The 19,564-nt window shown below is 40.2% G+C and overlaps 1 protein-coding gene across 4 annotated transcripts in view; it reads left to right on the forward strand.

Annotated features, from left to right (window-relative positions):
- NUF2 (NUF2 component of NDC80 kinetochore complex) overlaps positions 1-19,302 on the forward strand; it is a 31,517-nt gene extending 12,215 nt beyond the window's left edge. For 2 of the 4 annotated variants that reach the window (XM_087726607.1, XM_087726608.1), the window contains 8 exons: positions 1,343-1,416; positions 3,533-3,629; positions 5,789-5,851; positions 7,999-8,136; positions 12,889-13,029; positions 15,609-15,784; positions 16,767-16,902; positions 19,045-19,302. In XM_087726607.1, the coding sequence (XP_087582733.1) occupies positions 1,343-1,416; positions 3,533-3,629; positions 5,789-5,851; positions 7,999-8,136; positions 12,889-13,029; positions 15,609-15,784; positions 16,767-16,902; positions 19,045-19,164 (945 nt within the window). In that variant the 3' untranslated portion in view covers positions 19,165-19,302. The remainder of the gene's footprint in view (positions 1-1,342; positions 1,417-3,532; positions 3,630-5,788; positions 5,852-7,998; positions 8,137-12,888; positions 13,030-15,608; positions 15,785-16,766; positions 16,903-19,044) is intronic. The other 2 variants (XM_087726609.1, XM_087726611.1) reach the window with 2 other exon arrangements.
- The last annotated feature ends 262 nt before the right edge of the window (positions 19,303-19,564 follow it).

Consider the following 19,564-nt stretch of genomic DNA (forward strand, 5'->3'; position numbering starts at 1 on the left):
TAATTAATATTAACCTTATTTGATGATCTTGAGTTATTGTTTAACTTGTTCTGCAATCTTCCAGACAAATAAGAGAATAAAAAAGTTAATGTAGCTTTTTGATGAAAGGATACTTCCTTTCCTTTTTCTCTCAGCAGTAAAAGTTACATTGCAAAGCAGCTGCTGCTGTCCCTTCTTGCCTGTAATACCACATGTTTTTTCTTAAGACTGAAAAATTGGATAACTAGAATAACGTGTCAGGTACACAAGCAATGATAATGCACTTTTTAGAGTAATTATACAGATACCAATCAAAAGAGATAATCAATGAGACAAAAAGGAAACAAAAAGACCAAAACATCTCATCACCAGGAATCAAAACCCAGAGGAGCAAAGAACACCAAGATTAACATTAGACTAACAATCAAAAAGCAAGCAGTAAATCCAGGAACCGATAAACAAGCTAACAGTAAATGCCCAAGAAAATAATCACCAAGACCACTCACAACAATAGTGACAGGCCAAGCCATTAGAATATAAAATGAGAGCAAACCCCATTCCCTACTGGCAGACATGATTTATTTTATTTATTTATTTATTTGACTTCTATACCGCTTAATAGGGCTTTCAGCGGTATAGAATAGCCCTAATAGGGCTATTCAGCCCTCTCTAAGCGGTTTACAAATTTTTTAGCAAATTGAGTCAGCAACTTGCCCCCACAGTCTGGGTCCTCATTTCACCCACCTCGGAAGGATGGACGGCTGAATCGACCTTGAGCCGGTGAGATTTGAACCGCTGAACTGCAGATCACAGTCAGCTGAAGTGGCCTGCAGTACTGCACCCTAACCACTGCGCCACCTCGGCTCTGATGATGATGTTACCTAGTTTGGGTAAAGAAATGTCTGCAAGAAAACAACCGAGCTCAAAGAACAACAAGGACCCCTCATTTCAATCCTGAGCTACAAATATTCTTTAAAAGTTGAATCGCTTTTCTGAAAGTCCTCCTATTCCTCAGGTTTAAAGAACATTCATCTTCTTAATATTTTGACCTGCTGAAGAACAAGAAAAGATTTTTGAGATGTGATCTGCTGCTATTGAGATAGTAACATTTCTCCCCCATTCCTCTCTAATTTAGTTAATCATGGAGACATATCTTGCTTTCATGTATCTGTAGCCAATATTGTCAGTTCAAACTGTGTGACAAAACCTGGAGCTTTTATAGCCTGATTTGTAGGCAGTAAATAGGCTTAAATGTATTAAATAAGGATATACTCTGACCAGTATAATTTCACTTTTTATAGTCAGTTGCAATTTTTCTATAATATGTTGAATTGCGTGTAATCTAAGTTGTTCTTTTTCAAAGAAAACAGCAATGGAGAGAGAGCAACAACTTCAGGTGGCAATCCAGAATGCAACACTGAAGCTGGAAAAGATGGAGTAAGATAACTACTGAATAAGTATTAAAATTATTAAGAATTAATTCATAAGTATTTTCTATCTGGTATAGAATTTGTAATATTTTTTTTATTTTGTTTTTATTTTTTTATATTCTTTATATATATAACAATGTGTGAATGGTGTGGTAAGTGGGTAACATACATTTCAGTACACATAAACATAGTCTTACTATTCCTAAATATTACATTTCATTTCCATTATTTATACATGTCTTTTACTATCACTCTTCATCTCTGAACCATCTTTCTTTTGTATATCTTAACATATTAATATGTTAATATTAATTAACCCTAATCCAAACCTTCCATTGTTCATATTTTGTACATATTTAGTAGTATAGTCATTCAAAATCTATTTTTCCAATTCTTCATATCTATTTATATTAAAATATTATCCTGATATCTATCACAATGTTAAAATAATAATCCAACCTGCATAGTTCTGATATGGGGGGAGCTGAGAAGCATCTACCTCCACAGAAATTGTGAATGTTGGTTTTGTTTTTAATATGTTGTCTTTGTCTCATTCCCCCTTTTCCCTTGTCTTTTGTGAGCCGCCCGGAGTCCTCCGGGAGTGGGTGGCATACAAGACAGATAAATAAATAAATAAATAAATTAACACACATTATTGAAATATATTCATAAAAATATTATTTTAATCTATTTTTCCTTATCCATCGTCTCTTACCCCTCATCCGAAACTTTGATCTTATTTTCTTTTTAGTTTTCCTCCCATATTTGTCCCTTTGGTCTATTATTCCCTCTATTTGACTATGCAATCTAACTTTTCCTCCCAACTCTGCCCTTTCCCACTAATTCCAGAACTATCCATTCCACCTCCTTTCTCTTTTCCCTAGTTCTCTTCCTGTTTCTCCCATTCCCTTTTTAAGTCTTAAACATTATTTCCCTCTTTTTTTAGTTCTTTAATCACTATTCGTGTTGGCAACATCTCATTATCTTCTTGCTGATTTCTCTCTGCTTTCTTGGTAGCTCCATTCTTTCTTCCTTGTCCTGATCATTGTCCCTTATTCTTTGTATTAAATTTCCCAATTTTTGGTCCATATGATCAAATATTTTCTCAATGCTTTGAAAAAGCTCCATTCTGTTTAGGTTCTCCTCACTTCCGTCTTGTATTGCATCAGGGTTTAGTCAATCTCTTTTTTAGTCCACTGTCATTAATTCAAAAAGCCAAATTTTCCAGGAGGTTATCCATGCCTCTTCAAATTACTTTATATGTTCAATAATATTCAGTGATGTTCAGGGGCTCTTAACTGAAGTCCTTAATTAATAATCAAATTTCTAGTGGTCTTAGAATAAGTCTGTGTCCAACAGATATTTCCAGTCTTTGTGAAGTTATTTCCAAGCTTGCTTCTGTCTTAATTTTTTTTTAATGTTATGTATTAAATTTAAATTGTCTAAGCAAATATCTATAGAAAGATGTGTGTGTGTGTGTGTGTGTGTGTGTGTGTGTGTGTATATATATATATTAGATTTTTTTTACAACCCCTGGTAAGCCCCAATTATGGGAGGAAGCTAACTGCTTCCATCATCTGTCCTTCGGCTCGTCACAAGAGTCCATCACGACAGAAACCCAATATTTTTACTGTTGCCTTTGTTATATTTGTGTTTTTTTTTAATTAATGTTTTTTTTATTTGTGCTGATAAATAAATAAAGGGAGACTAGTATAGATCTATTTCAAGCTATTTAGCTCTCATCAGCTAGCCATACACTTACTAGTGTGCAATATAGCCCAGGTTCAAATCCCAGTAAGGGTATGGCTAGCTGATGAGAGCTAAATAGCTTGAAATAGATCTATACCAGTCTCCCTTTATTTATTTATCAGCACAAATAAAAAAAACATTATATATATATATATATATATATATATATATATATATATATATATATATATATATATATATATATATATATATATTACATTAAATATATTGTATTATTGAAGAACGTAAGATTGCCAAGTAGCTTCATCAAAAATAAGTAGCTTTTTAAATAAGTGAAACAATATGTACCTTCTGTATGTTAAATTTATATTTAAAATTCATTTTTCTCTAAACTGAGCACTATTTCTATATAGTATTGTTCCTGCAGACCAAGAAGTAGAGTTCAAGGAGCTGTCTCAAGAAATTCAAGAACTACAGCATAAACTTAACCAAGAATATCGGCAAAAAACAGTATGTGTTCTTACTACAGTTCATGTGATATCCACCAGCTATGCCTTGTAGCTGTCCATTACATAACAGCTTAAAAGAACTTGTAGTAAAATATATACAGGTAGACCCTGACTAATGACAAATTGCTTAGTAACTTGGAAATAATGATGGACCTACCAGGGGTTACTTTGGACCCAGATTTGAAGCTACGATGATTGCAACCCCCCTCCCTGACTGCATTGATAGTCATTTGCAGCATTTATGACCATGTGATTGCATCTTACAATTGCCAAAACCTGGCATTTACTTCCAGTTTTCAACAAAACTCTGCCCCCAGTGAACCATTGGTTTGCTTAATGACTGCAGTGTTTGCTTAATGACTCTGCAAAAAATGGTAAATCTTGTTGGTCATACGACTGACCCATTTTATGACCATGATGGGCAGGCCTCATTACAGTCATGACCACCTCTCCTGTGACTTGCTACATTTTTAGAATATTACATCAATGATTTAGGATTTAGAAAACATCCACATTTGTTGCGATTGTATGTTCCCATTCTTATAATTATACTTTGTACCAGAGATGTCTGACTTACAGTGAATAGCAGTAGATAACACTAAGGTTATTTCTTCCCTATTTCCTAGTAAAGCTATTATAAATAGCTTCTGGGGAGCTTGATTGGATTGGCTTTTCTCCTTTGTATGGCTCATATGCTTATAATAGTTGGTTCATGTCTCATTGTAAAATAAGATTCCTAGCTTTGGTTTGTTGAATAAACTATAGAATCTATAGAATAGAATCTTGCTAGAAATGTTTCATAATATGGAAGAAAAAACTGCATCATTAAAATTGAAGGTATTCTAAGGTGAAATGAAAAATAGAAGACTCTCTTTAAACATCATGAAAATATCTAGATCCTTTTCAGTTGGGATTCATTAATGGAACAAATAGAGAATTATTTGCTCTGGTGGATGACCTTCATGAGAGCTAGATTTGGGGAGTCTCTTGATCTTTGTAGAGCCATTAGCAGCTTTTGATAACATTAAGCATGGTATAATTCTAGTTCACATTCAGGAGTTAGGAATGAGGTTTATCTCTTATTTCAGTGGATTGTCCATATGATTATCGGGAGGGAGTCTTAAATGAATGGGAACACCACTGCAGGATCCATTGAGTCACATATCCAATAATAAGGATATGTATATCTCACATTAAACTATTGGGATAAATTATCTGTCAGTTCAGGTAAAGTGTTATCGGTATACAGTTGATACTTAGCTATGTATTGCTTACCAGATTCAAGCCAAGATGCCATGGAAATCTTGGATGGGAAGAAACAAGCTCAGATTAAATCCTACCGTGAAATAGCCTCTGGGTGTCAGTAAGCATTGAATCTATACTATTGGTTCCAGTAGTTATTCCTAATTATTGTTAGCCACCCAGAATCATAAATCAAAGCCATAGGCAGTGATGTAATTTGAGAACAAACATTGAAGAGGTGGTCGTGGCTTGGCTCCTGGATTCTCAGCTTCTGCTCAGGCAGCAGGTGGAAACCATGATCAGAAGAGCTTTCTTCCAGCTTTTGTCTGTGTATCGCTTACTGCTTTACCTGTACTACGGTGCCATGGCCACAGCAACTCATGTCCTGATCACAACCAGATGGGGCTCCTGCAGTGTGCTTTTGGATGGTGCTGCCTTTGGATACATGGAAGGTACAGCTACTACAAAATGTGGCAAGATTGGAACAGCCTTGACAATGAAGAATAAAAATTATACTAAAATTGTGGATTGGTTGCCAGTAAGCATCTAGACCTCATTTAATGTAGTGGTCATTATCTTTAAAGCTGTATATGGTGTAGCACCATGACATATTACACAACACTTTGGCAGGGTTGAAACTATCCATTTGAGTCATCTAGATTTCCCAAGCTCATGGCAGCCACATTTTCTAAAACTCTGTCTTCCCATACCATACCTTGTTAATATTCTGTAAGTAAGCCAAGCCTATATTGTTTTAGTAACCATTGGCCCCTAGATCCTTTATGCTTAATGTTTGGATTTTATAATTCAATATTTTTATTTTGTATATTGCTATTTGTCACTTAAAATCATCTGGGGCTGGGACAAATTATAAGAATTGCAAATAAATGTTCTTAATTGTCATGCATTTTTTTGTAGAATGTTTTGCAAGAAATGATCCACCAAAAAAGAATGGAAATTGCAGAAAAAAATCAGAATTTAGTAAGTAGAATTCAAGCAAAGACCAGTAAATTTAAGAATCTAATTTCAAAAACTGATAAGAGTTTTATCATACTCTTCATAATTGTTTGCATACTGTATAATGTGAGATTCTTTGAAATATTTTTCATATATTTCTATATTTTAGAATCATACGGCTGGAAGGGACTTTGGAGGTCTTCTAGTTCAACCCCTTGTCCAGGAGCAGACTTTATATCATACCAGATAAATGGTTGTCCAATCTTTTCTTGAAGACCTCCAGTGATGGTGCGCCCAAAATTCTGGGAGGCAAACGGTTCCATTGATTAATTGTTCTCACAGTTGAGAAATTTCTCCTTAGTTCCAGTTTGGATCGCTCTTTAATGATCTTACACTCATTCCTTCTTGTCTTGTCCTCCAGTGATTTGGAGAATAAGCCAACCCCTCTTTTTTTGTGACAGCCCCTCAAGCACTGGAAGACAGCCATCATGTCATCCCTAATCCTTCTCTTTAATAGGCTAGACATACCTCATTCCCTTAATCATTTGTCATATGATTTAGCCTCCAAATCCTTTTATCATCTGTGTTGTTGTTCTCTGCATTCTTTCTAGAGTCTCAGCATCTTTTCTGTTTCATGAAGACTAGGACTGGACACAGTATTCCAAGTGCGCCTTCACTAATGCAATACAGAGTGGTACAATCATTTTTTTGTAATCTTGATGCTACCCCTCTATTGATGTACCCCTGGACTGCATTGGTTTTTAGATTGCTGCTGGCTCATACTTACTGCTGTGTGAAAAAGTCCTGCACACTTTCATTTTTAAGCTGTATTTACAGGTTTAATCAACTTTTCACTCATAGAAACCATGCAAAATTAGTACTTTGATGAAAATTTTTGTAGTCTTCCCTGAAGCCTCCGGAGGGAGAAAAATGGCCTCAAAAGAAAGCTGAAGTCAGCTGACCAGTGTGCGCATTCATGCTGGAGCTGACAGGGCAATGCCTCACGTGCCCTAACAAATGGGTTGGCATGCCACCTGTGGCATGCATGCCATAGGTTCGCCATCACGGTACTAAATTCTGCAACAGCAGAATTTTGAAGCTGCAAAATTCTCAGGGATCACTACATGACGGCAAAAACAGAACAAAATATCCTGACTCTTTGGTGCCATCTAATGATCACTGGAGAGGAATCATGTTCTTTCAACATCTATCCGAGTATTGGAAGAAATGGGTTCCTTTATTTTCCTTTTCAGCAGCCTGATGCTGGGTGGCTGTCAAAAAAAGCTATTTGCATTCTATCAGACTGACTGATCCTAGGAACCATATCCATCCAAAATGCAAATTGAATTTATCATAATTACTCTTTAGTATACATATCAGAAAAAATAATCATGAACAGAATCAAACTCATACTCTCATCAATCAACAAATCTCCCTTTAACCCTTGAAGAAAGAAAACTTGTGGCAAACACATCAAACAATTACAGACATAATGTGCCATTGACAACATCATAGAATATTGCAACTGACCTAACAGGTTACCTAATCCAATTCTTTGTTCAAATTCACTACTAGCATCTGTAATATATGTCCATCCAACCTCTCTAGAAACACTTATGTTCAATAAGCAGTGCACAAGAGCACAAACACAATGCATGCATGTAAGCTTGGAGGCCAACTTCAGTAGAATCTTTTATGCATTTGGGAGTGTGTGCTGCAATCTCTAAGTCCCTTAACAAAAAGATAAAAGAAACTGCAGTAATTCAGTATAAAAGGATAAATAAGTGTAATTGATTTTGGCAACAACACTCTCCAGCTTTAAACCTATAGAGAAAATATTAACAAAATATTTAAGTATAAAACTAATTTAAAGAAAATGCAATCTTAAATCTGGTCAAATGAAGAACTTTATATTTAAGAATGCCTTGCTATCTATTTTATGCATGCTTTTTTGTATATTTCCTATGGGGAAATTAACAGTCCTTCAATTTATTATTGCAGGATAATTTATTGATTATCATGTAATAACTATATGTTGAGCTTTTATTCCTTCTCTCCAAAATGTATTCACAAACACTGAAAATTTAGTTGCTTAAAATTTATTTGAAAATCAAATGATTCTAAATGACTGAAAGCATTAGGATTTAAAAAATTGTATTCTCAATAAACAGAATGATCTGAAAATGGAAGCTTGTTATCTAAAACAAGAACAAGAGCAACTGAAGTCCAGGATTACAGAGTCTCCAGAGAAACTCACTAATTGCAGGGAACGGATGAAGCAGACACAGCAGAAGATTAAAAAAGACAAGGTGAAGCTTAATATTAAGGGTATTTTTGTTTTCTTTTATAATTTATCATAGCAATTACAATTGATAACAAAATCGATATTTCTCAGATTTGCTACCCATAGCTTCAGCTTCTATGGATTCCTAAAAAGAAGTTAAATTCATAAGAATATACATTTTTCAAACTTAATGCGGTTGATTCTATCTTACATATTTGTAATAATGAAAGCCAATGAAAAGGTATCCATTAGTGCAAAATTTGACAAGTGTTTCAACTTTGTTCTAGCTTTTCTGTGTCTACGGTAATATTTAAATGTATGTTCTCACAGTCACTCAACTGTACTTCAGGATTAGTATTGGTCTCCAAAGTGGGACGTGGGAGGAGTCACAGCTGAGTATTAACATGGCCCATTTGCCCGGAGACTGAGGTAAATCTGAGGACACTCCCTCTGCTCCTCCTTCTGACTCTCCAGATTAACCTCAGTCTTCGGCCCAGAAGGAGCTATTTCGGTTGACTCTCCTCAGTACAACCTTTCCCCTTCCTTCTAAGTTGCTTCCTTAAGCCTCCTATCTCCTGCACCTCTCTTGCTTTAGCACGAGTTGCGCTTGCTGCGTTATCGCAAGCCCCCAAGTCACGGGACACCGGTGGGGGGGAACCCCAGGCTGCACACCGCGGGTGAGGCAACGCACGATCACCTACTCACTGGAGGACAACGGAGATTCCAGAAGCGACGGATTGGTGGCGCAGGTAGAGCGGCTCAATTGGAGCCGCCTCAGGCATTCGGACTGTGTGGTTGGCGGTTGCCATTTTGAATTGAGTGCGTACGCGCAGAGCGCAAGGAGGCACTCCGTTTTCAGATGCCACAAGCTCTCCCAGCACCGCGATCGCCCAGGAGGACTTATTTGGGCCTGTGCTCTGCTGGTAATCTGGGGAGGGCCCTGCTGACAGCAGTGCACCGGTCTCCCTTTGAGCCGCGGATCGGCAGCGTGGCTGAGAAGAACGTAGATTCAAAGAGCGCCGAATCCACGCGATAGCCAAGAGACCGAGGGTCATCGAGAGAGGAAGTAGAGAGAGACAACGAACAGTGAGTAAACGCGATGGTGGATTCCACCAGGAGCAGAGGAGTGGCTGCTCCAGGCTCCCCAAGGGGCTCAATCCAGGCAAGGAACCCTCCCGGGGGCACAACCCTGCAATGAGGGGGAGATCTATCCCCAGGAAGTGTTCTGTCAAATCCTCCTGGAAGGAGGGTTCCATGCAGGAGGTTCGCTTAACCAGGGTGGCTGGTAGAAGGGCCAGGAATAGCCTCAGCCCTTCGCCAGCCAGATCACGGTCTCCTCGCAGGCAGTAGCCCCTGGCTGAGGATCCTGGCTCCCCGGTCTTCCCACGTGGCTCCCTTAGAGAGGGAAGCCATTTATCTCCTCCCTTATTGCCCTCCCATTCCTCAGGGGCATAGGGAGACCCATTTGGCCGCAGGGCAACTAGTTTCCTCAGGCAGCGCTTGGACCCTCAATCATCAGACACTAGAGCTGTGTTGGAGCCTCCCAACACAGAGCTCCAGCCTACCCAGAGCTCTCAGAGAGTTTCCAGAACGTTATTGCTAGAGCCATTGCAGAAGGAATTGCCTCAGGCATGCAGCACCAATTTCAGGGATCTAAGTGTAAATAATCTTGTGGGTCTCTACAAGGTCAGGCAGTCCAGCCCGAGCCTACAATTTCCAGAGAGCACAGATCTTCCTCCCTCCCTGGAGGGGATCAGACAGGGGGATTTCCTAGCCTCGATTGATCTCACGGAGGCGTACCTCCGCATCATGATTGCCCCTGATCACTGTAGGTTCCTTAGGTTCTCGTATGGGGGCTCTCATTACCAATACAGGGCCCTTCCCTTTGGGTTGGCCTCAGCCCCCTGGACCTTCACCAAAGTACTAGCCATGGCTGCAGCCCACCTTTGTGCCATCCCGGTTTGATTACATTGCTACCTGGATGACATCCTCGTACTAGCCACCCTTGGCGGCCCGAGCTGAGGGGGATCTCTGTCACAATTAACACCTTGCCGTTCCTGGGCTTCTCGGTCAATCTCGAGAAAAGCCGTCTAGTCCCCACCGCAAGACTCCAACATTTGGGGACCATTATTGACTTGGTGGAGTATGTGGTCTTCCCCTCACAGGAGCATAGGGACAGTATTGTGGAATTGATTCGAGAGATTCGCAGGATTCGATCTGTTCCCGTAGCTCTTCTTTCCAGGCTTCTTGGCAAGTTTATCTGCATCGGGATAGAGCCCTGGGCTCGACTCCACACCAGAGAGCTGTAGTGATTCCTACTCCCACACCAGAGGAACAGGACGAGCGATGCAAGCTTCAAGGTCCTTGTGACTTCCCAGGTGCTTCTTTCCCTCCGCTGGTGGATGTCCCCGGCACTAGCCAAGGGTTCCCTGTTTAGGGAACCAGACAGGCTGGTCCTAATGATAGACGCAAGCCTGTTCGGTTGGGGGGCGCACCTGCTATCCCAGAGCGATCCACCTAGCTCTTCAACGGTTCAAGACAACGGTCGCCGGAAAACACATTCTGGTGCTGACAGACAACGTGGCAGCCAAGGCTCACGTGAACAAGCAGGGAGGTACTCATTCCATGGCATTTCGCGATGAGGCAGTGCGACTAGGGAACTGGGCGGAACGGAACTGCCTGTCGATTTGGGCAGAACACATCTCTGGGGTGGAGAATCAGCAGGCGGACTGGCTCAGCAGAGAGACAGTAGACCACGGAGAGTGGCAACTTCACCCCAGCATCTTCGAGCAGATCTGCCAGAGGTTTGGCCAACCGACAGTGGATCTCTTCGAACGCCCAGCTTCCGAGGTTCATCTCGCGGTTCCCAATTTGAGGGTCATCGACTCCCTGTGCTGCAGATGGCCGTTGGGCCTACTATACGCTTCCCCCCTTCCCTCCTCCCCGGGGTTCTGAGGAAGCTAGTGTTAGAGGGGGCAGAGATCATCCTAGTGGCCCCTTACTGGCTACGCGTCCCTGATTCACAGACCTAGTAGAGATGTCGACTCTGCCCCATTGGAGAATTCCACTGGAGTCATCTGGTCCACAGGGTCAGGTTCTTCAGGGAGTGCTGGATACTCGGGGGGCTCAGGCCCAATGATCCCTCCCTTGGACATCTAGCTTTGGTATGTCCCAGCTGTGAGTCCTCCCACGCCCCACTTCAGAGACTCTCAGTTGGTCTTACCTGAACTACATGTTTCAAAGATGGCGTGGGAGGAGTCACTTTCCGCCCAACAGGTGTGCTTCTGTGCAAGGGCCTGAGTGGGTTACCTACAGTAAGTCAGGGACCTGGGAGGGAGTTTGGGTGGGTCCCTATCCCTTCCTTCCCAGGCTTTACTTCAACTGAACCATTGGTTAATCTGGAGAGTCAGAAGCAGAGGGAGTGCCCTCATATTTATCTCAGCCTCCGAGCAAATGGCCATGTTAATACCCAGCTGTGACTCTTCCCATGCCATCTTCGAGACATGCAGTTCAGGTAAGACCAACTGATATTCCCAAACCATGGTTCCCAAAGTATTTAGCTCTTCATCATTTGAACCAATTTATTTCCAGCTCAGATAACCCCATCGAAGGAGCAGTGATGTCTGTTGCCAAGATCTCTTACATTCTGACTCCTAGGCTCTTTCTTTCTTTCTTTCTTTCTTTCTTTCTTTCTTTCTTTCTTTCTTTCTTTCTTTCCTTCCTTCCTTCCTTCCTTCCTTCCTTCCTTCCTTCCTTCCTTCCTTCCTTCTTTCTTTCTTTCTTTTTGCTTGAGCAAAATGCTTAAGCACCAGAATGCCACACTACTGTTTCACCAAATTTTAAAAATTGATCAGCAGTGTAATTTTGCTCTTCTTTCTAGTGAATGGTTGAGATTTGTTGTTTTTAATCTCTCTAGTATTTGTGGAGCATAATAATGCTTTTTTATAATGATATCAAAAGATAGGTACAGTATATAGATATATAGATATTCCTTTTAGCTTAAAAATACCCTTAGGTCCTTGCCTTCATCAATCGTTAGTTTCACCCTGATGGGCACCAATAGAGTCTAATATAGTGCCAACTAGTTTGCCCACTTTTGATCAGCAGCAAATTTACAGCTGATTTAATAACAAAATTTATAAGTCAAACAACTAAGGCAGATATAATGCTCATACTGAACAGTTTGCACACAAGATCTGGGAGAAATACAGAATATATGAAATCTTTCCAGTTCCAGTTAAAGTAGAAAATTAGTCCAGAGTTGTAGCTGTAAAAGTCAAGGATAGAACTAGAAGGTGGGATGCCAGTGATAAGTATCTCTGGGAAAAACAGGCACTAACTGAGAAGAAAGTTCATGGAGAAAGTATCATGGAGAAAAATAATGGCCTGCCTTGGAGGCAGACATGTATCTTGCAAAGCACAGAAATGTTAATGAACCTCTATAGAGAAAAAAACAAAAAATGTTTTGGTTTTTTTCTTGATATTTATCCTAACCAAATTGAAAAGAAAGGATTATAAGGTATTGATTGAGATGTGAAATGTTATTTGGTATCTGAAAAGTTATTATATCAAAAATAAGATAACCTGTAACATGATAGAAAACTTTATATGAAAAAATAAAAGATTGAAGAAAGGAATTGCTGGCGGTTATGGTACTTTGGATTTGGAACACAACTGATTAGAGTTAGACAGTTTCATGTGGTTATAGGTATATTATGAATGTTGCAGCTCCATCCATAGCAATCTCCTCAATTCTGATTTTTTTTTTATTATAAAGCAAGAAGTAATCGAGAAGTATGAATCTTATAGAGACTTGGTAGAGATGTTTCCATCGTGTCAACAGGAGGTTCAATTTTACAGAAAGAAAATGCAAACACAAGGAGCAAATATGGATAAACTATCAAATATATTGGCCCAGGTTTGTCTATTCGAATATAATATCATCTATTCAACTTGTTGATAAAATATTTTGAGATACTCATTCTTAGTAGAACATAGTCTGAAATAAATTGTGGATTCGGTACAGCATTAGCAGAGGACTCATAAAGGAAATAGGACGTTTTTTGCTTCCTTGTTTCAAAGTAAGCACGTACATGAACACACACACACACACACACACACACACACACAGGGAAATGCAATAGCAATAGCAGTAGACTTATATACCGCTTCATAGGCCTTTCAGGCCTCTCTAAGCGGTTTACAGAGAGTCAGCATATTGCCCCCAACAATCTGGGTCCTCATTTTACCCACCTCGGAAGGATGGAAGGCTGAGTCAACCCTGAGCGGGTGAGATTTGAACCGCTGACCTGCTGATCTAGCAGTAGCCTGCAGTGCTGCATTTAACCACTGCGCCACCTTGGCTCTAATGCATATTCTTTGCTGAAGTTTGCAGTGTTCCTCTTCAAATTAGAGGGAAGTAATGGAAGCCCATTACCTACTCCCATTGTTCTCAATTTATATTAAATTTGAACTGGAAAAAAAAACTTATAGCCCTGCGGGAAATGAATTGGAAGACAAAATCATATTTAAGATACATTGAGGCAGAGTAATATTTTGCCTGAGATTCCCCAGTTTTACTAGAAGCAACTCATCCAAACAAACTCTTAGCAAGGTAATAGATACTGTTCTACAATGCATGAGTTTCCATATTGCATATTTATTGCTCATTTACCAATCTGTTATGAGCAGAATAGCACATTTCTTTAAGAACCCATAATAGAGTTTAGAGTTTTTAGAGTTTTATTAGTATTTGTAGGCCGCCCTTTTCCCTGAGGGGACTCAGGGCGGCTCACATAAAACCGGGAAGGGGGAATACAAACATCAAGATAGAAACATATAATAAAATAGTAGGCAACATACATTCATCATTCGGGAGGGGTAACTATCCTTATCCCCAGGCCTGACGGGCGAGCCAGTTCTTCAAGGCTATGCGGAAGGCTTGGACGGTGGAGAGGGTACGAATCTCCACGGGGAGCTCGTTCCAAAGGGTCGGGGCTACTGCTGAGAAGGCCCTCCTCCTTGTGGTTGCCAGCCGACACTGGCTGGCCGATGGGATACGGAGGAGGCCTAGTCTATGGGATCTTATTGGTCGCAGGGATGTAATTGGCAGAAGGCGGTCTCTCAAGTATCCAGATCCACTGCCATGTAGGGCTTTATGGGTGATTAATAGCACCTTGAAGCGCATCCGGAGATCGACAGGCAGCCAGCGCAGCTCGCGGAGGATAGGTGTTATGCGGGTGAATCGAGGTGCACCCGCAATCACTCGCGCGGCTGCGTTCTGCACTAGCTGAAGTCGCCGGATGCTCTTCAAGGGCAGCCCCATGTAGAGCACATTGCAGTATTCCAGCCTAGAGATCACAAGGGCCCGAGTGACTGTTGTGAGAGCCTCCCGATTCAGGTAGGGTCGCAACTGGCGCACCAGGCGAACCTGGGCGAATGCCCCCCTGGTCACAGCCGTTAGGTGGTGGTCAAATGACAGCTGTGGATCCAGGAGGACTCCCAAGTTGCGAACCCTCTCTGAGGGGTGTAAAATTTGACCCCCCAGCCTGAGTGGTGGAATATTAGTCAAATCTTTGGGAGGAAAACACAACAGCCACTCGGTCTTTTCTGGGTTGAGCACAAGCTTGTTAACCCTCATCCAGTCCATAATGGCCTCAAGGCCCCGGCTCATCACATCTACCGCTTCATTGAGTTGGCACGGGGCGGACAGATACAATTGAGTATCGTCCGCATATTGATGGTATCTAATCCCGTGCCTGCGGATGATCTCTCCCAGCGGTTTCATGTAGATGTTGAATAGTAGGGGGGATAAGACCGAACCCTGAGGCACCCCATAATTTAGGGGCCTAGGGGACGATCTCTGCCCCCCCACTAACACCGACTGCGACCTGTCCGAGAGGTAGGAGGAGAACCACCGTAGCACGGTGCCTCCCACTCCCACCTCCCGCAGTCGTCGCAGAAGGATACCATGGTTGATGGTATCGAAAGCCGCTGAGAGGTCAAGGAGGACCAGGATGGAGGAATGTCCTTCATCTCTGGCTCTCCAGAGATCATCAATCAATGCGACCAAAGCGGTTTCTGTGCTGTAACCGGGTCTGAAGCCTGACTGGAAGGGGTCTAGATAGTTTGCTTCCTCCAAGGACCGTTGGAGCTGGAAGGCCACCACCTTCTCAACAACCTTCCCCAAAAAGGGAAGGTTGGAGACTGGGCGATAGCTAATAATAGAACAACTCTTTAAAAAAATTGAAAAGTAGACTTTATAACCTTGGGGAAACAATAATTAATATCTACAGTATATGTATAATTGTTTTTTCTTCGCAAAAATATTATGTAAATATTATACCCCTTTCAAAAGCTTTTATTAAAAAATAAATTTGCTTACTAAATGTGGATTGCTCAGATGTTACATTTGTTTAGCTCGATAGCATTTGAAGTGATATTTTCGCTAATTAATGACACGTCTGTTGCTTGCATTCTAAAACACTTGTTTTTCAGATCAGAACGTTAGAGGACCAGATTGAGAATAGCAAAAGTGGATTCAAGAATGCTAAGACGGAAGAAATGTCATTGAAGAGAATAGTCACAGTTAAACATGAAAAACTTGCTGCTGTTGAAATCAAACTTAAAAACATATATGAGAATGCTGAGCTGCAGAAACAGGCGATAACTGAGTATGAATACTGGCATTTACATTGTTGTTTAATTCTGCTTATTCTGCCAGCACCTTTAATGCAATGCAGAATTAGTAATTTGAAGAAAACACACTAAAATAGACTGCTTTCTGGTAAATAGGCATATTCTTGACATAACTTTCAGTAAAGTTTGAACTTATATGCTGCTTTTCTCTTCTTTAGCTCCCTGAGAAAAGGGAGCTAAAGGGAGAAAAGTAACACTGGAATAGCTTCATGATGACAACTTCAGTAAAAACTATTTGCTATTCCAGAATCATTCATAATTTCACTGTCATTTTTCTCATTATCAAAGACTTCAAGTTCTGTTGGGAAATTGGGATTTGGATCCCAAAGGAATGCAAGCAAATGGGAAATGATGCTTGATCCTCTATTGTCATCAATAGAGACACATGACAATATTTACAACAGAGGTAGTGCTGTATTCAGATAACATTCCTAAGAGACGGAGGTGGGTTTCTGCCAGTTCGCCCTGGATCGGGCAAATCAGTAGTGGTGGCGGTGGGAGGCTCTGCCCACCCGCCCGGACGCTTCTCCACGAGCTTCCACAGGCAAACTGGTAGTAAAATAAATTGAAACCCACCACTGCTAAGAGACTAAATTGCCACCAAAGTAGTTCCTTTATTGCCACCTGATATTTCAAGGAATTGATCTGTAAGTTATACAGAAATATTCGACACCATTCTCTTTTTTCTTCATCCCACTAAACAGTGAAGTAGAAGGAACTGTACCATTTTCCAGTCTTGTCTGCTTTTGAGAATTATGGCTCGTTGATGTTTCCCAAATCCATACCCCAAATTACATAGAAGTAATGGAACTTAGTAGGAAGGCCTTCAACCGTTAAGCAACAAACCATAACATCCTCGCTTTTTTAATTTTTACGACCCACTTTTTTCTGCATAAAAAGATTAAGTAAATCTTAAATTTGTGGATGGTGCTTCTAAATATTAAAAATATTTTCTAGATGCTGCAATAAATTTCAAGAGAAGAGAGGAGCTGTCTGTGAAAAACTGACAGCAACAGACACAGAAATCATGCAACTCAAAGGTGCCATTCAACAGCTCAGTGACAATGTTGAGAAAGAGAAGGTGAAAGAGAAGGTGAGTGCAGCAGACACGCCTGCTGATATGGCTTTTGTTAAAGTTCCTTCAGGCATGATGTTATCCAGCTGCTAATGTTATCTGCAGAGTGAAAGCTTTTATGTATAGGACTGTATATTCATTGGCTTCGCTCCCTGCAGACATTGACACTGAGCGTGTCAAGTAGGCAGCTATCATCTGAGTAACATTGGCCGGCTTTATCCAGGCATTCATTTGCTGAGTATTAGCATAGCATAATACCCAAATGTGATTTAAACAGCACAATAAAAAAATCATTCAAAAACTTATCCAGGAAGTCGACACTATTGAATTCTGATACTACAGAGTATGTATATATTCCTATCATATACTGTATATGAATATATGCATAGGTGAAACTCGAAAAATTAGAATATCATGCAAAAGTTCATTTATTTCAGTAGTGCAACTTAAAAGGTGAAACTAATATATGAGATAAGACTCATTACATGCAAAGCAAGATTTGTCATAATTGTGATGATTATGGCATACAGCTCATGAAAACCCCAAATCCACCATCTCAGGAAATTAGAACATTACATGCAAGCAATAAAACAAGGATTGTACATAGAACAATATCGGACCTCTGAAAACTCTAAGCATGCATATGTACTCAGTACTTGGTTTGGGCCCCTTTTGCAGCAATTACTGCCTCAATGTGGCGTGGCATGGAAGCTAACAGCCTGGTGGCACTGCTGAAGTGTTTTGGAAGACCAGGATGCTTCAATAGCGTCCTTCAGCTTTTCTGCGTTGTTCAGTCTCATGTCTCTCATCTTTTTCTTGGCAATGCCCCATAGATTCTCTATGGGGTTCAGGTCAAGAGAGTTTGTTTGCCAATCAAGCACAGTAATCCCACGGTTATTGAACCAGGTTTTGGTGCTTTTGGCAGTGGGCAGCTGGAAAATGAAGTCAGCATTCCTATAAAGCTCGTCTGCGGAAGGAAGCATGAAGTGCTCCAAAATTTCCTGGTAGACGGCTGCATTGATCCTGGTCTTAATGAAACACAGTGGTCCAAAGTCCTGTTGCTCAGTGGTCCAAAGTCCTCTTTTCTGATGAGAGCAACTTTTGCATCTCATTTGGAAACCAAGGACCCAGAATTTGGAGGAAGAATGGAGAGGCCAATCAAGCACAGTAATCCCACGGCCATTGAACCAGGTTTTAGTGCTTTTGGCAAAAGTTGCTGTCATCAGAAAAGAGGACTTTGGACCAAGGAGGATCTAAGACTCTGGTATCATTATGTTCTATTGCTTGTGTTTGTGTTATGTTGAATTCTAGTATGACATGATCACTGTCACCCAAGGTTCCTGCAGTTTCAACTCCCTCTATAACTTCTTCTCTGTTTGTCCTTCTAGTTCCTCCTCTACCTTTTGGACAACAAAGTTGTCAACTAGATTGGTTAGGATCTTATTTGATTTTTCACTTGGTGCAGAATCAGTCTTCCAATTGAGAGCATCTATTTTTTCCGCTTGATTGGGTGGCCTATAGTATACACCTATGGCCATGTCATTCTTTTTTTCTTTTATATTGACCTATATGCATTGTAGGAGGTTTTCGTCTTCTGTTTCATGCATTTCTGTAGCAATGGAGTGGTCCTTTACATACATTAGCCGCCCCGAGTCCTCTGGGATTGGGCAGCCTATAAATTTAATAAATAATAATAATAATAACATTGCAACTCCACCTCTTTTATGGGGTCTGGCTTTTTTTTTGAACAGTTTGTATCCTTCTATCAGTATGTTTCAGCCATGGTTTTCGTCCCACCAAATTTCTGTTATTCCAACTATATCATATCTACCTTCATGTATTAATAGTTCAAATTCATCGTGTTTGTTACCCAGACTTTGTGCATGTATATATAGCACTTGAGATCTTTATGTCTGACTCTCCCCTCAATTTTAGTTTAAAGCTCTCCTGATAAGTTGAGCCAGTCATTTTCTGAAAATATTATTTCCAGTTTTTCAAAGGTATAGCCCATCCCTTCCGAGAAGTCAATCATGAACATACTACAGACCATGGTCCAGTATATACATCACTTAAGGGTGTGTGTGTGTGTGTGTTTGTGTGTGTGTAGATCTCATGTCTCTTATAAAAAAATAATGTCTGCTAATCTTCTACCTCTTTAAGGAGATCTACCTCAGCTTGAGGATTGGCTTGGAGAAATATCATGAAAATCTGGCCAAGACAGTGAACAGCTACATATCATCCAGAGAAGACAAAATTGCTCAGTTAACTGGACTTTTTTGATATTGTAATTTTAATTATTTTACATCATTTTCTTGAGCTAAAAATATGGAGTAGCCTTTTAAGTGCAAGAATTGTAGAGCTTACAAATTGTCAAATGACTATTTTCTGTTTTCCATTATGTTAATATTTTCTTAAATTAAGAGATGTGAACTTGAATTTGCTTTCATTGGATAATAATAGTACCTTACAAATGGTCATATATTTATAAATTTTTTTAGTCATATAATAAAGATTTGTGAATCTAAAAGTTTATAAACCCTAACCCAACATTTTCTCTGTTAGAATGTTTTTTTTTAAATTACATTGTAAAAAAAAAATCACTTGAATTTTCAGCAACAAATATTGGCCATTGAATTTTTTTAAATTTCAAGATCTTCTGCATACTGTTATAGACAATTCC

Source organism: Thamnophis sirtalis, unplaced genomic scaffold (assembly GCF_051295495.1).
Source record: "Thamnophis sirtalis isolate CommonGarterSnake01/CBP01778 unplaced genomic scaffold, rThaSir2_p1.2 scaffold_12, whole genome shotgun sequence".
Taxonomy (NCBI): Eukaryota; Metazoa; Chordata; class Lepidosauria; order Squamata; family Natricidae; genus Thamnophis; species Thamnophis sirtalis.